The sequence below is a fragment of the Falco naumanni genome, chromosome 5 (genome assembly GCF_017639655.2).
Source record: "Falco naumanni isolate bFalNau1 chromosome 5, bFalNau1.pat, whole genome shotgun sequence".
NCBI classification, from domain to species: domain Eukaryota; kingdom Metazoa; phylum Chordata; class Aves; order Falconiformes; family Falconidae; genus Falco; species Falco naumanni.
This window is the reverse complement of record NC_054058.1, coordinates 78253650-78271279: the sequence shown is the minus strand read 5'-3', so window position 1 is coordinate 78271279 and position 17630 is coordinate 78253650. Positions and strand designations below refer to the sequence as shown.

The window sequence follows — 17630 nt, the reverse complement described above, 5'->3', positions numbered from 1 at the left end:
CCTGTCACCAACTGAGAACCTTAGGAAGGGTCCATGACACAGCCAACAGCTACTGCAGCCCTTCTGTGGTGGCCAGAGATGTGGCTTGGTCCATGGGTACGGTTTGGCCCCACTGGTGCCCACTGTCAACACAAAGACTTGGGGAGGCCCATGAGGCAGTCAATGGGGATGAGGTCTTGCCCCACCGGTGCCGCCCGGGCTCACGGAGAAGCCACGTGGGCAAAAAGAGGTGGCACCGGGGCTGAAGGGGGACTCAGAGGCTTGGGGAGGACCCATGATGTGGCCCAATGGCTACTACAGCTCATCTGTGGTAGCCACAGGGACATAGTTTGGTTCCGCTGGCACCCGTTGTCATCACAAAGACTTGGGGATGTCCCATGATGTGGCCATCAGCTACCGTGGCTGTTCCATAGTGGCCATGAGCCCGTGGTTGGCACCCACCGTTCAGTAGGAGGGCGGGTAATTTTTTAGGGAGAAAATAATGGCACTAAAACAGACCTTAAAACCCGCGTGTTGATTTTCACCGCCCACCGGTGCCACTGAGTCTGTTTAACTGCCCCTCCTGCTCCGCACCACCACGGTTTGGGGGGGTGGGGGTGGAAACTGCATCGCTGGGAAGGGACAAGAGGGACGGACCCCATCTCCCTCCATCTGTCCATCCAGAGCGTCAAATTCATGGCTGGGGTGGGGTCAAAGTCCTCCAGGTTTCACCCCTGACTGCTCAAACAACCCCAGGGGCTCATCCACGGCCATGGGGGAGCTCCAAAGCCCACCCCCGGGGGAGTTCTGGGGTGACAAAGACACCCCCCCCCCCCGGGGCACCCTCATGCTGTGTGAGCAGGACCGGCACCTGTAGCCTCAGTGCCTGGCCATGTTGCCAACCCGGCTTCAGGTGGTGGTGGCCCTGGCGGTGGCCCCGGCGGTGGCACGGGGTGGGTGGCAGCAGCATGGCGCTCGAGGAGGGTACGGTGGGAGAAGCCCTTGGTGCAGAGGCGGCACTGGAAGCGCTCGGGGCGGTGGGTGCGCATGTGGACATTGAGGGAGCTCTTCTGGGTGAAGCGTTTGCAGCAGACGCCACACTGGAAGGCGCGGACACCCGTGTGGGTCACCATGTGCTTCAGCAGGTAGTCACGGAGTGAGAAGGAGCGCCAGCAAATGGAGCACTGGTGGGGCTTCTCACCTACAGGGAGACAAATGTGGGTCAATGCGGATGGACACGGGTCAGCATGGATGGATAGGGGTCAACACAGACCAACGTGGGGCAACATGGATCATTACAGGTCAACGTGGAGCAACACGAGTTGACGGGTCAACATGAGTCAACATGGAGCTACACAGCTTGACTGTCAACACAGATCAATACAGGTCAACACTGATAGATATGGGTCAACACGGAGCTACACAGGTTGATGGTTAACATGGATCATTACAGGTCAACATGGAGCAACACGGGCTGATGGGTCAACATGGAGCTACACAGGTTGACAGTCAACACAGATCAATACAGGTCAACACAGATGGGTACAAGTCAACACAGATCAATGTGGAGCAACATGGAGCTGCACAGGTTGATGGTCAACATGGAACAACACAGGTTGACAGGGGTCAACATGGATCAGTACAGGTCAACATGGGTCAACACAGCAACATGGAACATCACGAATCAGCGCAGGTCTGCATGGGTTAAAATGGAGCAACATGGAGAGACATGGGTCAGCATAGATCAACAGGGGCCAACATGGACCAACACAGGTCAAGATGGTCAACACAGGTCAAAATGGGTCAACATGAGACAAGACAGATCAACATGGTGCAACACATGGATCAGCGCTAGATCAACAGGGATCAACACGGAGTGGCATGGGTCACCACACAGTGACATGGATCTATGTGGGTCAATGTGGAGTGACCACACAGTGACATCGGTCAATGCGGAGTGACATGGGTCAACATGGAGTGACGTGGGTCAACACGGAGTGATGTGGGTCACCACACAGTGACATGGGTCTACGTGGGTCAACGTGATGTGGGTCACCACACAGTGACATGGGTCAACATGGAGTGTCATGGGTCACCACACAGTGACATGGGTCAACGTGGAGTGACCACGCAGTGACATGGGTCTACATGGAGCGACGGGGGTCAACATGGAGTGACATGGGTCTATGTGGGTATCACCACACAGGGACATAGGTCTACATGGGTCAACATGGAGTGAAATGGGTCAATGCAGATTGACGTGGGTCTACACAGGCCAACACAGAGTGATGCAGGTCAACATGGCTCACATGGAGCAACCAGGTCAACATGGCTCAACACAGCAACATACATCAACATGGACTGACACGGAGCCACATGGGTCAACACGGGTCCCTGTTCCATCCCTGTCCCCATCCCTCCACACCGCAGCATCACTGCATCCCTGCTCCCCCCGCCCTCACCATCCCCACAATGATCACATCCCCGCTCCGTCCCCGCATCCCCCGCTGCCGCGTTCCCTCACCGGAGTGGATGAACATGTGTTTGGTGTAGTTCTTGCGGGAGCTGAAGGTCTTCTGGCAGTGACCGCATTGGTAGGAAGGCTCAGAGCACCGCGAGGGGCCGGGCTGGGGCACCTCAGGGACGGGGGGGATGCCGCCCACTCCTGCGCCCCCCTCGTACAGTGGCGGTGGCGGCACGAAGCCAAACCCGTTGCCCCCCGTTGCCGCCTTGGTCCCGAATGCCGGCGCCCGCCCTGGCGCCTCCAGGCTGCAGTCGGGTCCGAACTTGGCCGTGTCCTCGCCGGGCCATGGGGGCAGGAAAGCGTCGGCGAAGACCTCGGGAGCGCCAAAAAACGGCGGCTCCTCGGCGGCGAAGGGTGGCGGGGCAAAGCCTTCTTCACCACCAACAGTACCCTCACCTTCCTCCTCCTCCTCCTCCTCCTTCACCGGCAGCTGGAGCCGCAGCGGTTGGCGTTGCTTGCGGCTGTGGCAGCTCGGCGCCGGCTCCGCTGGCCCGAAGCGGATGTCGGGCTCCGGTAACGGTGGTGGTGGTGGCGGTAGTGACTTGTGGCAGGGGTCAGCGGGCTCGGGGCGGGTGGGGCGGGTGGGGGGCAGCACCTTGGGCCCACGGCTCTGGGAGATGATCTGGGTGCACTCATCGATGACGGTTTTGATCTGGAGGATGGAGGCGGCGGTGAGGATCTGCAGAGCTTCCGACTGCGCCACCACCAAGCAACCGCTGTACATGAACTCCACCAACTGCCGCACGGCGCCGCTGGGGACAACAGGGGGGCACCTCAATGGCCGAGTGACCCAAAAGGAGTTTGTCATGGAAAAACGGGCTCCCAGCAGCCAGGACACAGCGGTGGGCCCGTAGGGTGGCCTCGCGGATGCGGACAGTGACGTCGCAGAAGTGACCGCCCAAGCGTTGCCCGTTGAGGGTCTCCAAGAGGGAACGGCTGAAGTTCTGGAGATGGATATAGTGAACAGCCTCCGCCATGGCAGCACCGTGGGGACCCCAGCGTGGGCAGCGAGGTACCTGGGGAAGGAGGAACAGGGGTTGGGGACATCATCTGGGGTGGCACCAGGGTTTGGGGACATCAAGATGGGATGGAGGTGCCACGAGGACATCACCAGGGCTTGGGGATGCCACTGAGGGCATTGCCAGGAGGGGTTAAGGACATGGCTGGGGACATCAGGATGGGACAGACATCGCACATGGATGTCTCCAGGGGTTGGGGACATCAAGATGGGGTGGAGATGCCATCAGTGGTGTCCCCAAGCCCTGGTGGCATCCCCAGGAGGGGTTAAGGACACGGCTGGGGGCATCAATGTAGGGTGGAGATGGCACCAGGATGGCACCAGGGGTTGGGGATATCGTATAGGGTGGTACAGGGGTTGGGGACATTGTATAGGGTCACCAGGGGTCGGGGACATTATTAAGATGGGATGGAGGTGCCACCAGGACATCACCAGGGCTTGGGGATGCCACTGAGGGCATCCCCAGGAGGGGTTAAGGACACGGCTGGGGACATCAAGATGGGACGGACATGACACCAGGGTGTCACCAGAGATTGGGGACATTGGGATGGGATGGAGGTGCCCTCAGTGATGTCCCCAAGCCTGGTGGCATCACCAGGAGGGGTTAAGGACATGGCTGGGGACATCAGTGTGGGGTGCAGATGCCACCAGGACCTGGAGACACCTTGTGGATGTCAACCATGGGGTGGGGGCACCTTGTGGGATGTCACCGAGGGCTGGGGGCACATTATGGGAAATCACCAAGGGCTGGGGACACCTTGTGGGACATCACCAGGAAGGTGGGGACACATGGGATGTCACCAAGGGCTAGGGACACCTTATGGGATGTCACCATGGGGTAGGGACACATTATGAGATGTCACCAGGGGCTGGGGATACCTTATGGATGTCACCAAGGGTTGGGGGCACATTATGGGATGTCGCCAAGGGCTGGGGACAGCGCTGATGACATCACGGGGCCTTGGGGACACATGCCAGGGGAGTCACCGGGGGTCGGGGACACCTTAGGGGACGTCACCGGGGTGTGGCGACACGGCGGGGCCATCCCCCACCCCACCCCCCTACCCCCATCCCACCCCCCCCCGGCCCCAGGCGACCGGCCCCTCCCCCCTCAGGGACCCAGGCACGCGGGGGGCGGGGCGGGGGCGGGGCCGTACTCACCTCCGCGCCCGCCGGAACCGCCGCCGGCCCCGACACCCGGAAGTGCCTCAGCCACCGCTTCCGGTGGCTCCCCACCCCGATTTAACGTCACTTCCGGCCCCGCCAGTCCGGAGGGGATGGAGCGGAAGTGAGCGGCGACCATAGAGAGGGGCGCGGCGCTGTCCTCTCGCCGCCCCCCTACCATAGAGACCGGGCAGGAGCGGCTGCGCCCCGCGGGGTCTCCTATAGACCCCCATAGGGACCCCCCCCGGGGCCGGGATCCCCTATAGGGACCCCCCTGGGGGTAGTATCCCCTATAGACTTCCGTAGGGACCCCTATGGGGTTGGGATCCCCTATAGACCCCCATAGGGACCCCTCGGGGGCGGGATACCCCATAGGCCCCCATACGGACACCCTCAGGGGCGCGATCCCCTATAGGCCCCCATAGGGCCCCCCCCAGGGGCTGGATCCCCTGTAGACCTCCATAGGGAACTCCCTGGGGCCGGGATCCCCTGTAGGCCCTCATAGGGACCCCGCCGGGGGTGGGGATCCCCTATAGGACCGCCCCCAAGGATCGGGATCCCATAGAGACCCTCCAGGGGCGGGATCCCCTATAGGCCCCCATAGGGACCCCCTCGGGGGTAGGATCCTCTATAGACCCCGAAAGGAAATGCCTCTGGGGCCAGGATCCCCTGTAGAGCCTCATAGGGACCCCCCAGGAGTGGGATCTCCTATAAACCCCCATAGGGACCCCCCGGGGCCGGGATCCCCTGTAGATCCCCATAGGGACCCCTCCACAGGTGGGATCCCCTATGGACCCCCATAGGGACTCTCCCGGGGGTGGGATCCCCTATAGACCCCATGGGGAGTCTCGCAAGATTGGGATCACCTATAGACCCCATAGGGACCCCTGTAGTGCTGTGATCCCATATAGACCCCCTTCAGGATCCCCATAGATCCCTATAGACACCCATCAGGACCCCCACTGGGCTTCAGTCCCCTCTAGACCCTGGTATGGCTGCAGACTCCTATAGACCCCCATAGGGTCTAAAGTGCTATAGACCTTCAAAGAGATCCTCATAGGACTGGGATCCCCTATAGAGCTCCATAGCTCAGCAGGGGCAGGATTCCCTATTTCCCCCCCCCCCCGCCCTGCCCCCCCCCCCCCCCCCCCCCCCCCCCCCCGGATCCCTATACGACTAGCACCCTCTATAGACCCCTATAGGGATCTCTGTGGGTTTAGGCATCACCATGAGGTCTGGACTCTATGGATTGCACAGAGATGATCTGGGGATTCCCTATGGGAATCTTTATAGGACCAGGATCCCCTATAGATACTCCCCCCAGGGATCCCTATAGACCCAGCATCCTCTATAGACCCCTATAGAAATCTCTACGGGCTCAGGGATCTCCTATAGACCCCCCCTCCAGGCATCCCTATAGGGCTGGTATCCTCTATAGACCCCTATAGGGATCTCAATGAGCTCAAGGATCCCCTATAGACCCCTCCCAGGGTTCCCTATAGGGCCCCTATAGCACTCCCGTAGGGGCTGTTGGTGATGTCACAGCCCATTGGGAGTGTGGTGGCACTTCTGGGTTGGCCCCTGACATCACGTCATGCAATAGTGACATCACTTCCTGCTCTGGTGATGACCTCACTGCTTGGGCTGGGCCCATCATGCATCCTGGTAAGTTGATGACATCATTTCCTGGGCCCTTGGTGATGTCAGAGGTTGGTCGGGGTCAGGGATAATTCTTCTCTACGAGTGATGTCACTTGCCTGCTGGTGATGTCACTTCTGGGCCCTGGCGCAGTGGGAACTTGTCACGTTGGCTCCCTTCTGTCTCTGATGTCATCCATTGCCCGGTGGTGACGTCACAGCCATGTCAGAGCCCCGCCCTCTGCAATGCAGCACTCGCTATCCCGCAAGTGCTGTCCTGTGTGACGGTGACCCATGTTGGCCTGTGTTGCTCCCTGTTGACCCATGTCAGTCCGTGTTGGCCCACGTTGATGTGTTGCCCCTTGTTGACCCCTGTCAGTCTGTGTTGGCCCGCGTTGACCTGTATCACTCCTTATTGACTCCTGTCAGTCCATGTTGGCCCATGTTGGCCCGCGTTGATGTGTCACCTCTTGTTGACCCGTGTCAGTCTGTGTTGGCCCGTGTTGACCTATGTCACTCTTTGTTGACTCCTGTCAGTCCATGTTGGCCCATGTTTGCCTGCATTGACCTGTGTTACTCCCTGTTGACCCATGTCAGTCCATGTTGGCCTGCGTTGATGTGTCTCCCCTTGTTGACTCATGTAATTCTGTGTTGGCCCATGTTGATGTGTCATCCCTTGTTCACTCATGTCAGTCCATGTTGGCCCATGTTGACCTGTGTAACTACCTGTTGACCCATGTCAGTCTATGTTGGCCCATGTTGGCCTGTGTTGATGTGTCACTCCTTGTTGACCTGTGTCAGTTTGTGTTGGCCCGTGTTGGCCCCCATTGACCTGTGTCACCCCTTGTTGACCCCTGTCAGTCCGTGTTGGCCCATGTTGGCCCTCGTTGATGTGTCACTCCGTGTTGACCCATGTCAGTCCATGTTGGCCCACATTGATGTGTCGCCCCTTGTTAACCCCTGTCAGTCTGTGTTGGCCCATGTTGGCTCACATTGACCTGTGTCACTCCTTGTTGACCCCTGTCAGTCCATGTTGACCAGTGTTTCTTGACCCGTGTTGACCCACACTGATCCATGTTGCTACATGCTGACCTGTGTCACCCTGTGTTGCTCCATTTTGACCCATGTTGTCCCCTGCCACTGCTCCGTGTTGTCCTGTGCCACACCATGTTGACTCGTGTCAGTCTGTGTTGGCCCGTGTTGATGCAGTCTTGAACCTTGTTGACCCATGTTCGTTGACCCATATTGGACCATGTTGATCTGTGTTGACCCACGCTCATCTCTGCTGCTTTTTATTGTTGACCCGCGTTGAAATGTGTTGACCTGCGTTGATCTATGTTGACATGTGTTGACCCATGTTGATCCATGCGGACCCATGTCACACTCTGTTAATCCATTTTGACCCATGTAGACCTGTGCTGACTCATGTCATGATGCTGACCCGTGTTGATTTGTTGATCCACATTGATCCCAGTTGACCTGTGTTGACACGTGTTGACCCGTGTCATCCCATGTTCCTCCACTCTCACCTGTGATGACATCACTCTGTACAGATTCCCTTTTGTATGACACAATGCACCACCACCCCCATCCCCCCCCCCGGTGCAGAGGGTAACCCCCATGAAGGTTCCTACAACACCTCCATCCCTTGGGGGGGGGGGGGAGGGGGGACACCCACATTTTTGGGTGCCCCAGGGAGGTGCCCAGATGCCTTTGGGTTCCTAAGGGTGGTGTCCCTCTGAGTCCCTCCGGCAAGGGTGGGTGACAATGCTCAAGGGTAGGAGCTGGTGGAGCTGAACTGATCTGGGACATCTGGGTGCCCCCAGGGGCGTCGGGGGCGGGCTCCACGCCCTGTGGGTAGAGCCTGGGGGGGGGGGGAGGGGCCCACACCCCTGGGTCCTCCCGTGCCCGCGGCCTGGGTGGCACAAGGAGTTCCCGGCCATCAGTCACCCGTGTCCCACAGGCCTGGGCTCAGCGTCACCAGGACGGACGTGCAGCAGGTGAGGGGACCCAGGCATCCGGGCAGCCCCCACCCCTTCCCCCCCCCCCACCCCGTTCCCCCCCCCAAAAAAAGGGACTCAGGATATCAGCAGCTGTTGGGGGGACCCAGGCGTCCCAGCACCCCTCCCCCCCCATTGCTGTGTTGAGGAACTATGTCCCCCCTCTACCAGGGACCCCCCCCATCTTGCCCCCCCCCCAAAGAAATAAAGGGACCCAGGCGTCCCAGCATCCCTGCCCCCCCTCGTTGCTGTGTTGAGGAACTAGGTGCCCCCTCTGTCAGGGGACCCTCCCTCTTGCCCCTTCCCCAGCAAGGGACCCAGGTATCTGGGCTGCCACTGCTTTACTGGGGGGGAGGGTGTGTTTACTAGGGGGTCTCCCCACAGTCTGTGTTGTTCCAGGCCCCCCCCCCCTCAGTTTGTGCCATGGTGGACGAGGGGGACAGGGGACAATGTGGGCCCCCCCGGCTGGCACAGGTGAGTGGGACCCAGAGGTCTGGGGCAGGGGGAACCTAGGGGTCTGGAGGGGGGACACTCAGGGGTCTAGCGGGGGGATACCCAGAGGTCTGGAGGGGGGCAGGTGCTTGGGGGGACACCCAGGGATCTGGTGGGGGGGGACACCCAGGGGTCTGAGGGGGGCCCAGGTGCTTGGGGGGACACCCAGGGATCTGGGGGGACACACCTAGAGGTCTGGGAGGGTGGAGCAGGTGCTTGGGCGGGGGGGGGGGGGGACACGGACGTGCAGGGGTCCTGAGGGGGACACCCAGGGATCTGGGAAGCCTCAGCACCCCAATACGGGGGGACGGGACTTAGGGGTGTGGGGGAGGGGGGGAATCCAGGTTTTTTGGGGAACCCCCACCTAGGGGACCCAGGCATTGGGGCTCCCCTCCCCGGGACCCAGGCGTGCAGGCGCCCCCTCCCTCGGCCTCACTGGCCCCTGGCCAGACCCGAGACTGGAATTAGGGCATGGGGCGGGGAAAAGGGAGCCCAGGCGCCCAGGAGCCCTCTGCTCCCCTCCCCCACACCGTGGGAAGGGACCTGGGAATCTGGACATCCCCCCACACACACACTTATCCCCCCCCTCCCCGAGGGCACCTTGTGTGTGGGGTATGCCCACATCTCCCCCACCTATGGGACTCTAAGGGGATCCCCCTGGGTGCCTGGGACCCCCCTCGGTGCCTGGGATCCCCCCTGAGCACCTGGGGATCCCCCTTGAGCGTCTGGGACCCTCCTGGGTGCCTGGGGATCCACCCAGATGCCTGGGACCCCCCAGATGCCTGGGACCCCCCTGGGTGGCTGGGACCCCCCTGGGCGCCTGGGGATCCCCCCTGGGTGCCTGAGAACCCTCTCTGGGCGCAGGGGACCTCTCCCTGGACACTGGGGGATCCCCCCCCCAATGCCGGGGTCCCCTCTGTTGTCACCCCCCTGGTGTCCCCCTCCCAGGCACAGTACCGAAGGCACCTGGAGGAGGAGCTTCGGGACCTGAGCAGCCAGGTGGGTGGGGCCATGTGGGGGGCATGGCGAGCTCCTGTCAGTCACAGACCCACCCCCTGGGGGCTCACAAGGATGCCAGTCATGGCAATGGGCGGGGCTTGGAGGTGTCAGTCATGTGGGTGGGTGGGGTGGGTGGGTGGCTGTTATTGTGGGCGGGGCATGGAGCTGTCCATCACCCAATGGGCGGAACATAGAGTTATCTGTCACCCAATGGGCAGGGCAATGAGCTGTCTGTCACCTAGTGGGCGGGGCATAGAGCTGCCCATCACCCAATGGGTGGGGCATGGAGCTGTCCATCATCCAAGGGGCGGAGCACAGGGCTGTCCATCACCTTATTGGGCGGGACATGGGACTGTCACTCACAGCCTGGTCCCACCCCTGACAGGTGGCAGCACTGGGGCGGAGCCTGGCAGCGGAGAGGGGGCGTGGCCTGGCAGCAGGCGGGGCCCTGCGGGCACTGGAAATCGCAGTGGGTGGAGCCCAAGCCCGGGTGGGCGGAGCTTATCGGGCACGAGACCGGGCCTATGAGCGCTTGCGCCAGCAGCAGGTGGGTGGGGCCATGACTGGGGAGGGGGCAGAGCCTCTGATGAGATTGATGGTGGCGTGGTTAGAGGGGGTGTGGCCTATGATGAAGGCAGGGCTTAGTGGAGTGGGTGGGGCCTGTTGGGTGGGTGTGGCCATTCCAGACCCAGTGGGTGTGGTCCTCACACAGCCCCTCCCACAGGAGGCGGGGCATATGCTGTGGGCAGAGCTGGAGGCAGCTCGTGCTGCCCGGGCAGGGGTGGAGCTCCGGGCACAGGAGGCGGAGTTACAGTGTCGTGTCAAGGAGGCACAGCTGGAGCAGCTGCGGCAGGTGGGTGGGGCTAAGGCAAAGGGCGGGGCTAAAATTAGGGAGGGGCTAATATAAGGTGGGGTTAAGTGGGGTGGGGCTAAGGAAGACAAAGGGCGGGGCCAAGGTGAAGGGAGGGGCTAAGGAACAATGGGGCAGGGCTAATGGGCATGGGGCGGGGCTAAATGCAATGGACAAGGCTATGGAAACTAGGAGCGCATCTGTTGGACATGTTGGCAGGGGTAAAAGTCAGAAGGGCGGGGCTAAGGATCAATGGGGTGGGGCTGTGTGAATGGATAGGGTGCTGGGTATGGTGGGAGGAGCTTCTTGCGCGGGTGGGTGTGTCTATCCCGGCCCCCCTCCCAGGCAGTGGAAGCAGCCCAGCATGCCCGGCGGCGTGTTGAGCAGGAGCGGGATGACATGGCTGCCCACGTGCCCCGCCCACCCAGCCCCACGTGAGTGCCTGCCCCTCCCTGGCCACGCCCACTCCCTGGCCACACCCACAAACCTATATATGTCTATAGGGCACCCCTGTGGTACATCCCCTATAGCCCCCAGGGTGGGTCCCTTATGGCTCCCATGGTGTGTCCCCTATAGCCCCCATGGGGTGTCCCCTCTATAGCCCATACACTGTGTCCTGTATAGGCCCCATAGTGCATCCCCTATAGCCCCCACTGTATGTCCCTTATAGCCTCCACAGTGTGTCCCCTATAGACCCCATGGTGCGTCCCCTATAGCCCCCACAGCGTGTCCTCTATAGACCCCATGGTGCATCCCCTATAGCTCCCACAGCGTGTCCCCTATAGCCCCCAGAGCGTATCTGCTATATTCCCCACAGCACAGCCCCTGTAGCCCCTCCCCACCCGGCACATCCCCCATAGCCCCCCCGCGGTCCCCATCCCCCCTCGGTGTCCCCCCGCAGCCCCTGTAGCCTCTATGGGTGCAGGGGGGGCCGGGACCCTGCAGGGCTGCAGGCAGCGCTGGACGAGCTGCGGGAGCACAACCAAGTGCTGCAGCAGCGCCTGCAGCAGCGCCAGGCCCAGGTCAGTGCCTATAGGGGCCATGGCGGGGGGAACCTATGGGGGGCAGCTATGGGGGGCAGCTATGGGGGATGTATGGGGGGCAGGGGAGCACCGATGGGGCATGTGGGGTACCTAGAGGGAGGCTGGGAGGGGGGTTGGGCACACCTGTGGACATGGCGGGGGACATATGGAGGATGTATAGGGGGGAGGTATAGGGGGTGTGAAGGCACCTATGTGGGACATGGTAGGGGGACCTGGGGGGGGGGGTATGGGGGGAACATGGAGGGGGCATGGGGGGCACCTGAGGGGACATGGGGGGGACATATAGGGCTATGCAGGGGGCAGATGGGAGGGATATAAGGGCACCTATGGGAGCGCTAAGGTGGGATGTATGGGGGCACCTATGGGCACAGGGAGGGGGCACCTGTGGGGTGTGAGGGTGCCTATGGATGGATGGATGAGGGGGTACGTATGGAGGGATGGATGCATGGGGTGGGGTGGGGAGGGGCCACAGGTCACCTATAGGGGCAGAGGGAGCACCTATGGGTGCTGTGGGTGCTGACCTCCCCCATGGGTGCAGGTGGAGGAGCTGCGGCAGGCGCTGGCAGCGGCGGGGGCGCAGGCGCGGGAGGCAGCGCGGGCACGGGACCAGCTGGAGCAGGAGCAGCGGGTGCTGCGGGAGCGGCTGCAGCACCCTGGGGTGCCCCACGGCCCCACCGAGGCCACCCTGCGTGCCCGCTGCCTGCACCTCCAGGAGCTCCTGCACCGTGAGGCCGGGTGAGCCGGGGAACCAGGGTAGGACTGGGTGGCCCCAGGGGGGTCCAAGGTGGTCCCAGGTGGGTCCTGGGTGGCCCCAAGGTGGTCTTGGGTGACCCCAGGATGGTCCAAGATGGTCCCAGGGTGGCCTTGGGTAGCTACAGGGTGGCCAAGATGGTCTCAGAGCTGTCCTGAGTGATCCCAGGGTGGTCCAGATGGTGCCAAGATGATCCCAGGGTGGTCTTGGGTGACTGCAGGGTGGCCAAGATGGTCCCTGGGTGGCCCCAGGGTGGTCCAGATGGTCTCAGAGTGGTCTCAGGTGACCCCAGGGTGGTCTTGGGTGACTGCAGGGTGGCCCCAGGGTGGCCAAGATGGTCCCTGGGTGGCCCCAGGGTGGTCCAGATGGTCTCAGAGTGGTCTCAGGTGACCCCAGGGTGGTCTTGGGTGACCGCAGGATGGTCCAGATAGTCCTAAGATGGTCCCAGGTTGGTCCTGGATGATCCCAGGGTGGTCCAGATAGTCCTAAGATGATCCCAGAGTGGTCTTGGGTGGCCCCAGGGTGGTCCAGATGCTCCTAAGATAGTCCCAGGGTGGTCCTCGGTGACCCCAGGGTGGTCTTGGGTTGCTACAGGGTGGCCCAGGGTGGCTGAGATGGTCTCAGGGCAGTCTTGGGTGACACCAGGGTGGTCTTGGGTGGCCCCAGGGTGGTCCAGATGCTCCTAAGATAGTCCCAGGGTGGTTCTGGGTGGCCCCAGGGTGGTCCAGATGGTCTCAGAGTGGTCCTGGGTGACCCCAGGGTGGTCTTGGGTAACCCCAGGGGGGTCCAAGATGGTCCCAGGGTGGTCCAGGGTGAGCCCAGGGTGGCCAAGATGGTCCCAGGGTGGTCTTGGGTGGCCCCAAGTTTGTCCCAGTATTCCCACAGCACTCCCAAGGTACCCCCATGGCTTCCCCATGGGTGCTGCTGGATGCCTTGGGGCACCCCATGGGTGCTATGGGGTGACATGGGGCACCCACACATGCCGTGGGGTGACAGCAGGTCCCATGCCCCGCCCACACACACACCATGTGACCTGGGCTGCCCATGGGTGCGGGGCGTGAGGTGGCACCGGGCTGGGGGGTGGGTGCCGTGGGTCACCCCACGGATGCTGTGGGGTGATGTGGGGCACCCACGGGTGCAGGGTGTGCGGGGGTGGGTGCCGTGGGTCACCCCACAGATGCCATGGGGTGACATGGGGCACCCATGGGTGCAGGGCGCGGGCGGCACTGAGCCGGGCAGCGCGGGCAGCGGGGCGACGGCTGCGGGTGCTGATGATGGAGGTGGAGGAGCAGCGGCTGCGGGGGGAGCGCTACCGCCTGCAGGTGGGGGGATGTCTGTCACCCGTGGGTGACGTCACGGGGGGGGGTGACATCATGGAGGGGGGGATGACGTCACATGTGTGAGTCCCATGGGGGCCCTGGCCAGGGGGGAGGAGGGCGGTGTGGAGGTGTGTCACCCCATGTCATCCTGTGCCACCCCGTGACCCCAGAGCCCCCATGTCCTCGGTGTCCCCGTGTATCCTCATGTCCCCATGTCCCCCGTGTTCATGTCATCCTGCCCCATGTCCCTGTGTCCCCATGCCCCCTGTCCCCATGTCCTTGTGTCCCCCTGTCCCCATGTCTTTGTGTCCCCACAGTCCATGTCCCTGTGTCCCCACACAATGTGTCCCTCTGTCCTCGTGCTTGTGTCCCTACACCATGTCCCCATGTCCCCACATGACATGTCCCCCCCAACCCTGTACCACATGTCCCCCTGTCTCCATGCCCCGTGTCTCCATGTCCCCTCGTCCCCATGTCCTTGTATCCCTGTGTCCCCATGTCTCTGTGTCCCCCTGTCCCCATGCCCTGTGTCCCCATGTCCTTGTATCCTCACGCATGTCCCCATGTCCCCATGCCCCGTGTCCCCGTGTCCCCAAGCCTCATACTCCCATGTCCTTGCATCCCCATGCCCCATGTCCCCATGCCCCGTGTCCCTGCATCCCCATGTCCCCATGCCCCGTGTCCCTGCATCCCATGTCCCCATACCCCCATGCCCTGCGTCCCCGCATCCCCATGCCTGGTGTCCACATGCCCCGTGTCCCATGTCCCTGCATCCCCATGCCCTGTGTCCCCACGTCCCCGTGCCCCGTGTCCTTGCATCCCCATGCCCTGTGCCCTGTGTCTCTGTGTCCCCATGCCCCCATGTCCCCACATCCCCATGCCCCATGTCCCATGTCCCCACGACCCATGTCCCCATGCCCCATGTCTCTGCATCCCCATGCCCTGTGTCCCCTTGTCCCCATGCCCCATGTCCCCATGTCCCATGTCCCCACATCCCCATGCCCTGTGTCCTTGCATCCCCATGTCCCATGTCCCCGTGTCCCCATGCCCTATGTCCCATGTCCCATGACCCTATGTCCCCACATCCCCATGCCCCATGTCCGATGCCCTATGCCTCTGTGTCCCCATGCCCCCACGTCCCTGTGTCCTGTGTTCCCACATCCCCATGCCCCATGTCCCATGTCCCCACGTCCCCACGACCCGTGTCCCCATGCCCCATGTCCCCATGTCCCACACCCTGTGCCTTGTGTCCCCACAGGCGCAGGCCAGCGAAGCATTGGGGCGGGCACTGGGGGAGCGGATGGCTGCGGTGGCTGCTGGGACAGCGCGTGCCCAGGCCCAGGGCCACTGCCTGCGTCGAGCGCTTGAGGCTGTCGGGGATGGGGCTGCGGCCACTGCACGCCATGTGGCCGCCCTGCGGGCTCGCCTCAGGTGGGGACCGGCACTGCCCCTCCATGGGCGCCTATAGCAACCTAGAGTCTCCTTATAGCCCCTGTGGGTCTCTAGGGGTCTCTGTGGGCCCCTATAGCACCCTATGGGCTCCTTATAGACCTCTATGGGCCCCTAGGGCTCTCTATGGGACCCTATAGCACCCTATGGGCTCCTTACAGACCTCTTTGTTCATCTAGGACTCACTAGGGCTCTCTATGGGTCCCTGTACCACCCTATGGGCTCCTTATAGCACCCTATGGGCCTCTAGGGCTCTCTGTGGGCCCCTATAGAACTCTATGGGCTCCTTATACACCCCTGTGGCCCTCTAGAGCTTTCTATGAGCCCCTGTAGCACCCTATGGGCTCCTTATAGACCCCTATCCCCCTCTAGGGCTCTCTATGCATCTGTATAGCACCGTATGGGCTCCTTATAGCCCCCTGTGACCCTCTAGGGGTATCTATACACCCCTATAGCACCCTATGGGCTCCTAATAGCCTAAGACCTATGGGTCCCTATGCTTCCCTGTAGCACCCTATAGATTCCTTTTAGCCCACCTATATGCCCAGCTATGAGCCCCTATAGCTCCCTATGCATCCCTGTATTACCCTATAGCTTTCTATAGTTTATTTATAGTTCTCTTGTAGCTCCCCCCTCGTGGGCCCCTATAGCTCCCTTTGAGCCCCTATAGCCCTCCTATAGCACCTTACAGTCCCCCTGTATCCCCCCACAGCACCTCTATAGGTCCCTCTGTAACCCCCTATGGGCTCCTATCGCCACCTGTAGTACCCTATATCCCTCCCATGGGTACCTATAGCCCCTCCAGCACCCTCTCACTCCCTCTGTGCCCCTATAGCCCTCCATAGCACCCTATAGCTTCCCATTGCAGCACTACAACCTTGTTGCAGCACCCTTAGAGCATTTTATATGCCCCATAGCAGCTTATAGCCACCATAGGCCTCTACAGCACCCTATAGCCCCTGTAGTCCCCTATAGATGCCCATGCCCCCCAGTAGTACCCTGTAGCCCCCCCAGACCCCTATAAACGCCCATGCCCCCTAGTAGTACCCTACAGATCCCTATAGCACCCTATAGCCCCCCCATGGCCTCTAGTAGCACCCTGCAGCACCCTATAGTTCCCTATGGGTCTGAGAGGGGCTGTATGGGGCCAGGGGGATTATGGGATAGTGGGGGGTTCTGGGGGGCTGTATAGGGTACTATGGAATAGTGGGGGCATCTTGGTGTCTGTGGGGGGGATTATGGAAGAGTGGGGGCTCTGGGGGGCTGTATAGGGTACTATGGGATAGTGGGGGCATCCAGGGGGCTGTATGGGGGATTATGGGATAGTAGGGGGCTCTGTGGAGGTATATGGGGGGTTATGGGATAGTGGGGACTCTCAAGGGGGCTGTATGGGGGACTATGGGATAGTGGGGGGGCTCTGCGTGTCTGTATGGGGGATTATGGGGTAGCGGGGGGCTCTGGGGAAGTATGTGAGGAATTATGGGATAGTGGGGGGCTCTGGGGGGGCTGTATGGGGGATTATGGAATAGTGGGGTGTTCTGGGGGTGTGTATAGGGTACTATGGGATAGTGGGGGCTCTGGGGAGAGTATATGGGCTACTTTGGGATAGTGGGGGGCTCTGGGGAGGTATGTGGGGGATTATGGGATAGTGGGGGCTCTCAGGGGGGCTGTATGGGGTACTATGGGATAATGGGGGGCTCGGGGGGGGCTGTATGGGGGATTATGGGGTAGTGGGCTCTGGGGGGGTGTATGGAGTACTGTGGGATAGTGGGGGCATCCAGGGGGCTGTATGGGGGATTATGGGATAAAGGGGGTTTCTGGGGGGGCTGTATGGGCTAGTGGGGGGCTCTGGGGGCTGCCACCGTGACCCCTCCTGGGCCACCCCCAGGTGCGACCCACTGACGCTGTCCCGCACGGTGCGCCGCATGCTGCGGGAGGAGGACGAGGACAGCGAGGACAGCGAGGACAGCGAGTCCTCACCCTGGACCCTCCAGGAGCTCCTTGAAACCCCCCTGGGTTCATGGGGGGGTCTCGAAACTGCCCCCAAGGAGCACCACCAGAGGGCTGCTGGTCCGGGGGGTGGCCTGGAAACTGCCCCCAGCACTGGGGGGGACCCTTGAAACCACCTCTGGGGGCCCAGCCCTGGAAGTGCCTCCGGGGGTCGCCAAGGAGCAGGGGCGGGGCTTATTGGGGCGGGGTATATTGGGGCCAGGCCTGCTCATATACTCATTAAAGTACCTTCAAGATGGATCTGCCCCTGAGTGGCCCCCAGGTGGTGGTGGTGGTGGGGGGCCTCGAACCCCACCCAGAACCCATGTTGGGGGAGCCTTGAAACTCTCTAAAACACTATTGGGGAGGGGGTGGCCTGGTGGCCTGGGAAACATCCCCAAGCTCTTTTGGGGACA

General features: G+C 61.9%; 2 protein-coding genes across 8 annotated transcripts; one reads left to right on the top strand and one right to left on the bottom strand.

The window, feature by feature from the left end:
* Window positions 1–601: 601 nt before the first annotated feature.
* Window positions 602–3480, bottom strand: ZBTB45 (zinc finger and BTB domain containing 45). The gene is given in 3 exon segments (XM_040594128.1): window positions 602–1180; window positions 2504–3272; window positions 3274–3480. Coding segments are annotated over 3 exon segments (1332 nt in total). The 3' UTR covers window positions 602–824.
* Window positions 3432–17475, top strand: LOC121088280 (myosin-11-like). Of its 7 annotated transcripts, XM_040594123.1 has the most exons (12): window positions 3432–3515; window positions 6289–8322; window positions 8722–8796; window positions 9763–9813; window positions 10199–10360; window positions 10538–10666; window positions 11009–11097; window positions 11589–11685; window positions 12245–12441; window positions 13671–13779; window positions 15035–15207; window positions 17114–17475. In XM_040594123.1, the coding sequence occupies exons 3-12, from the start codon at window positions 8746–8748 to the stop codon at window positions 17343–17345; spliced, it is 1290 nt and encodes a 429-aa protein (XP_040450057.1). In that variant the 5' UTR covers window positions 3432–3515; window positions 6289–8322; window positions 8722–8745; the 3' UTR covers window positions 17346–17475. The 7 variants fall into 7 exon arrangements, with proteins under 7 accessions (XP_040450057.1, XP_040450056.1, XP_040450058.1 ...); XM_040594122.1 differs by lacking the exon at window positions 3432–3515 and having other exon boundaries at window positions 4683–8322; XM_040594124.1 differs by lacking the exons at window positions 3432–3515; window positions 10199–10360 and having other exon boundaries at window positions 4683–8322.
* The last annotated feature ends 155 nt before the right edge of the window (window positions 17476–17630 follow it).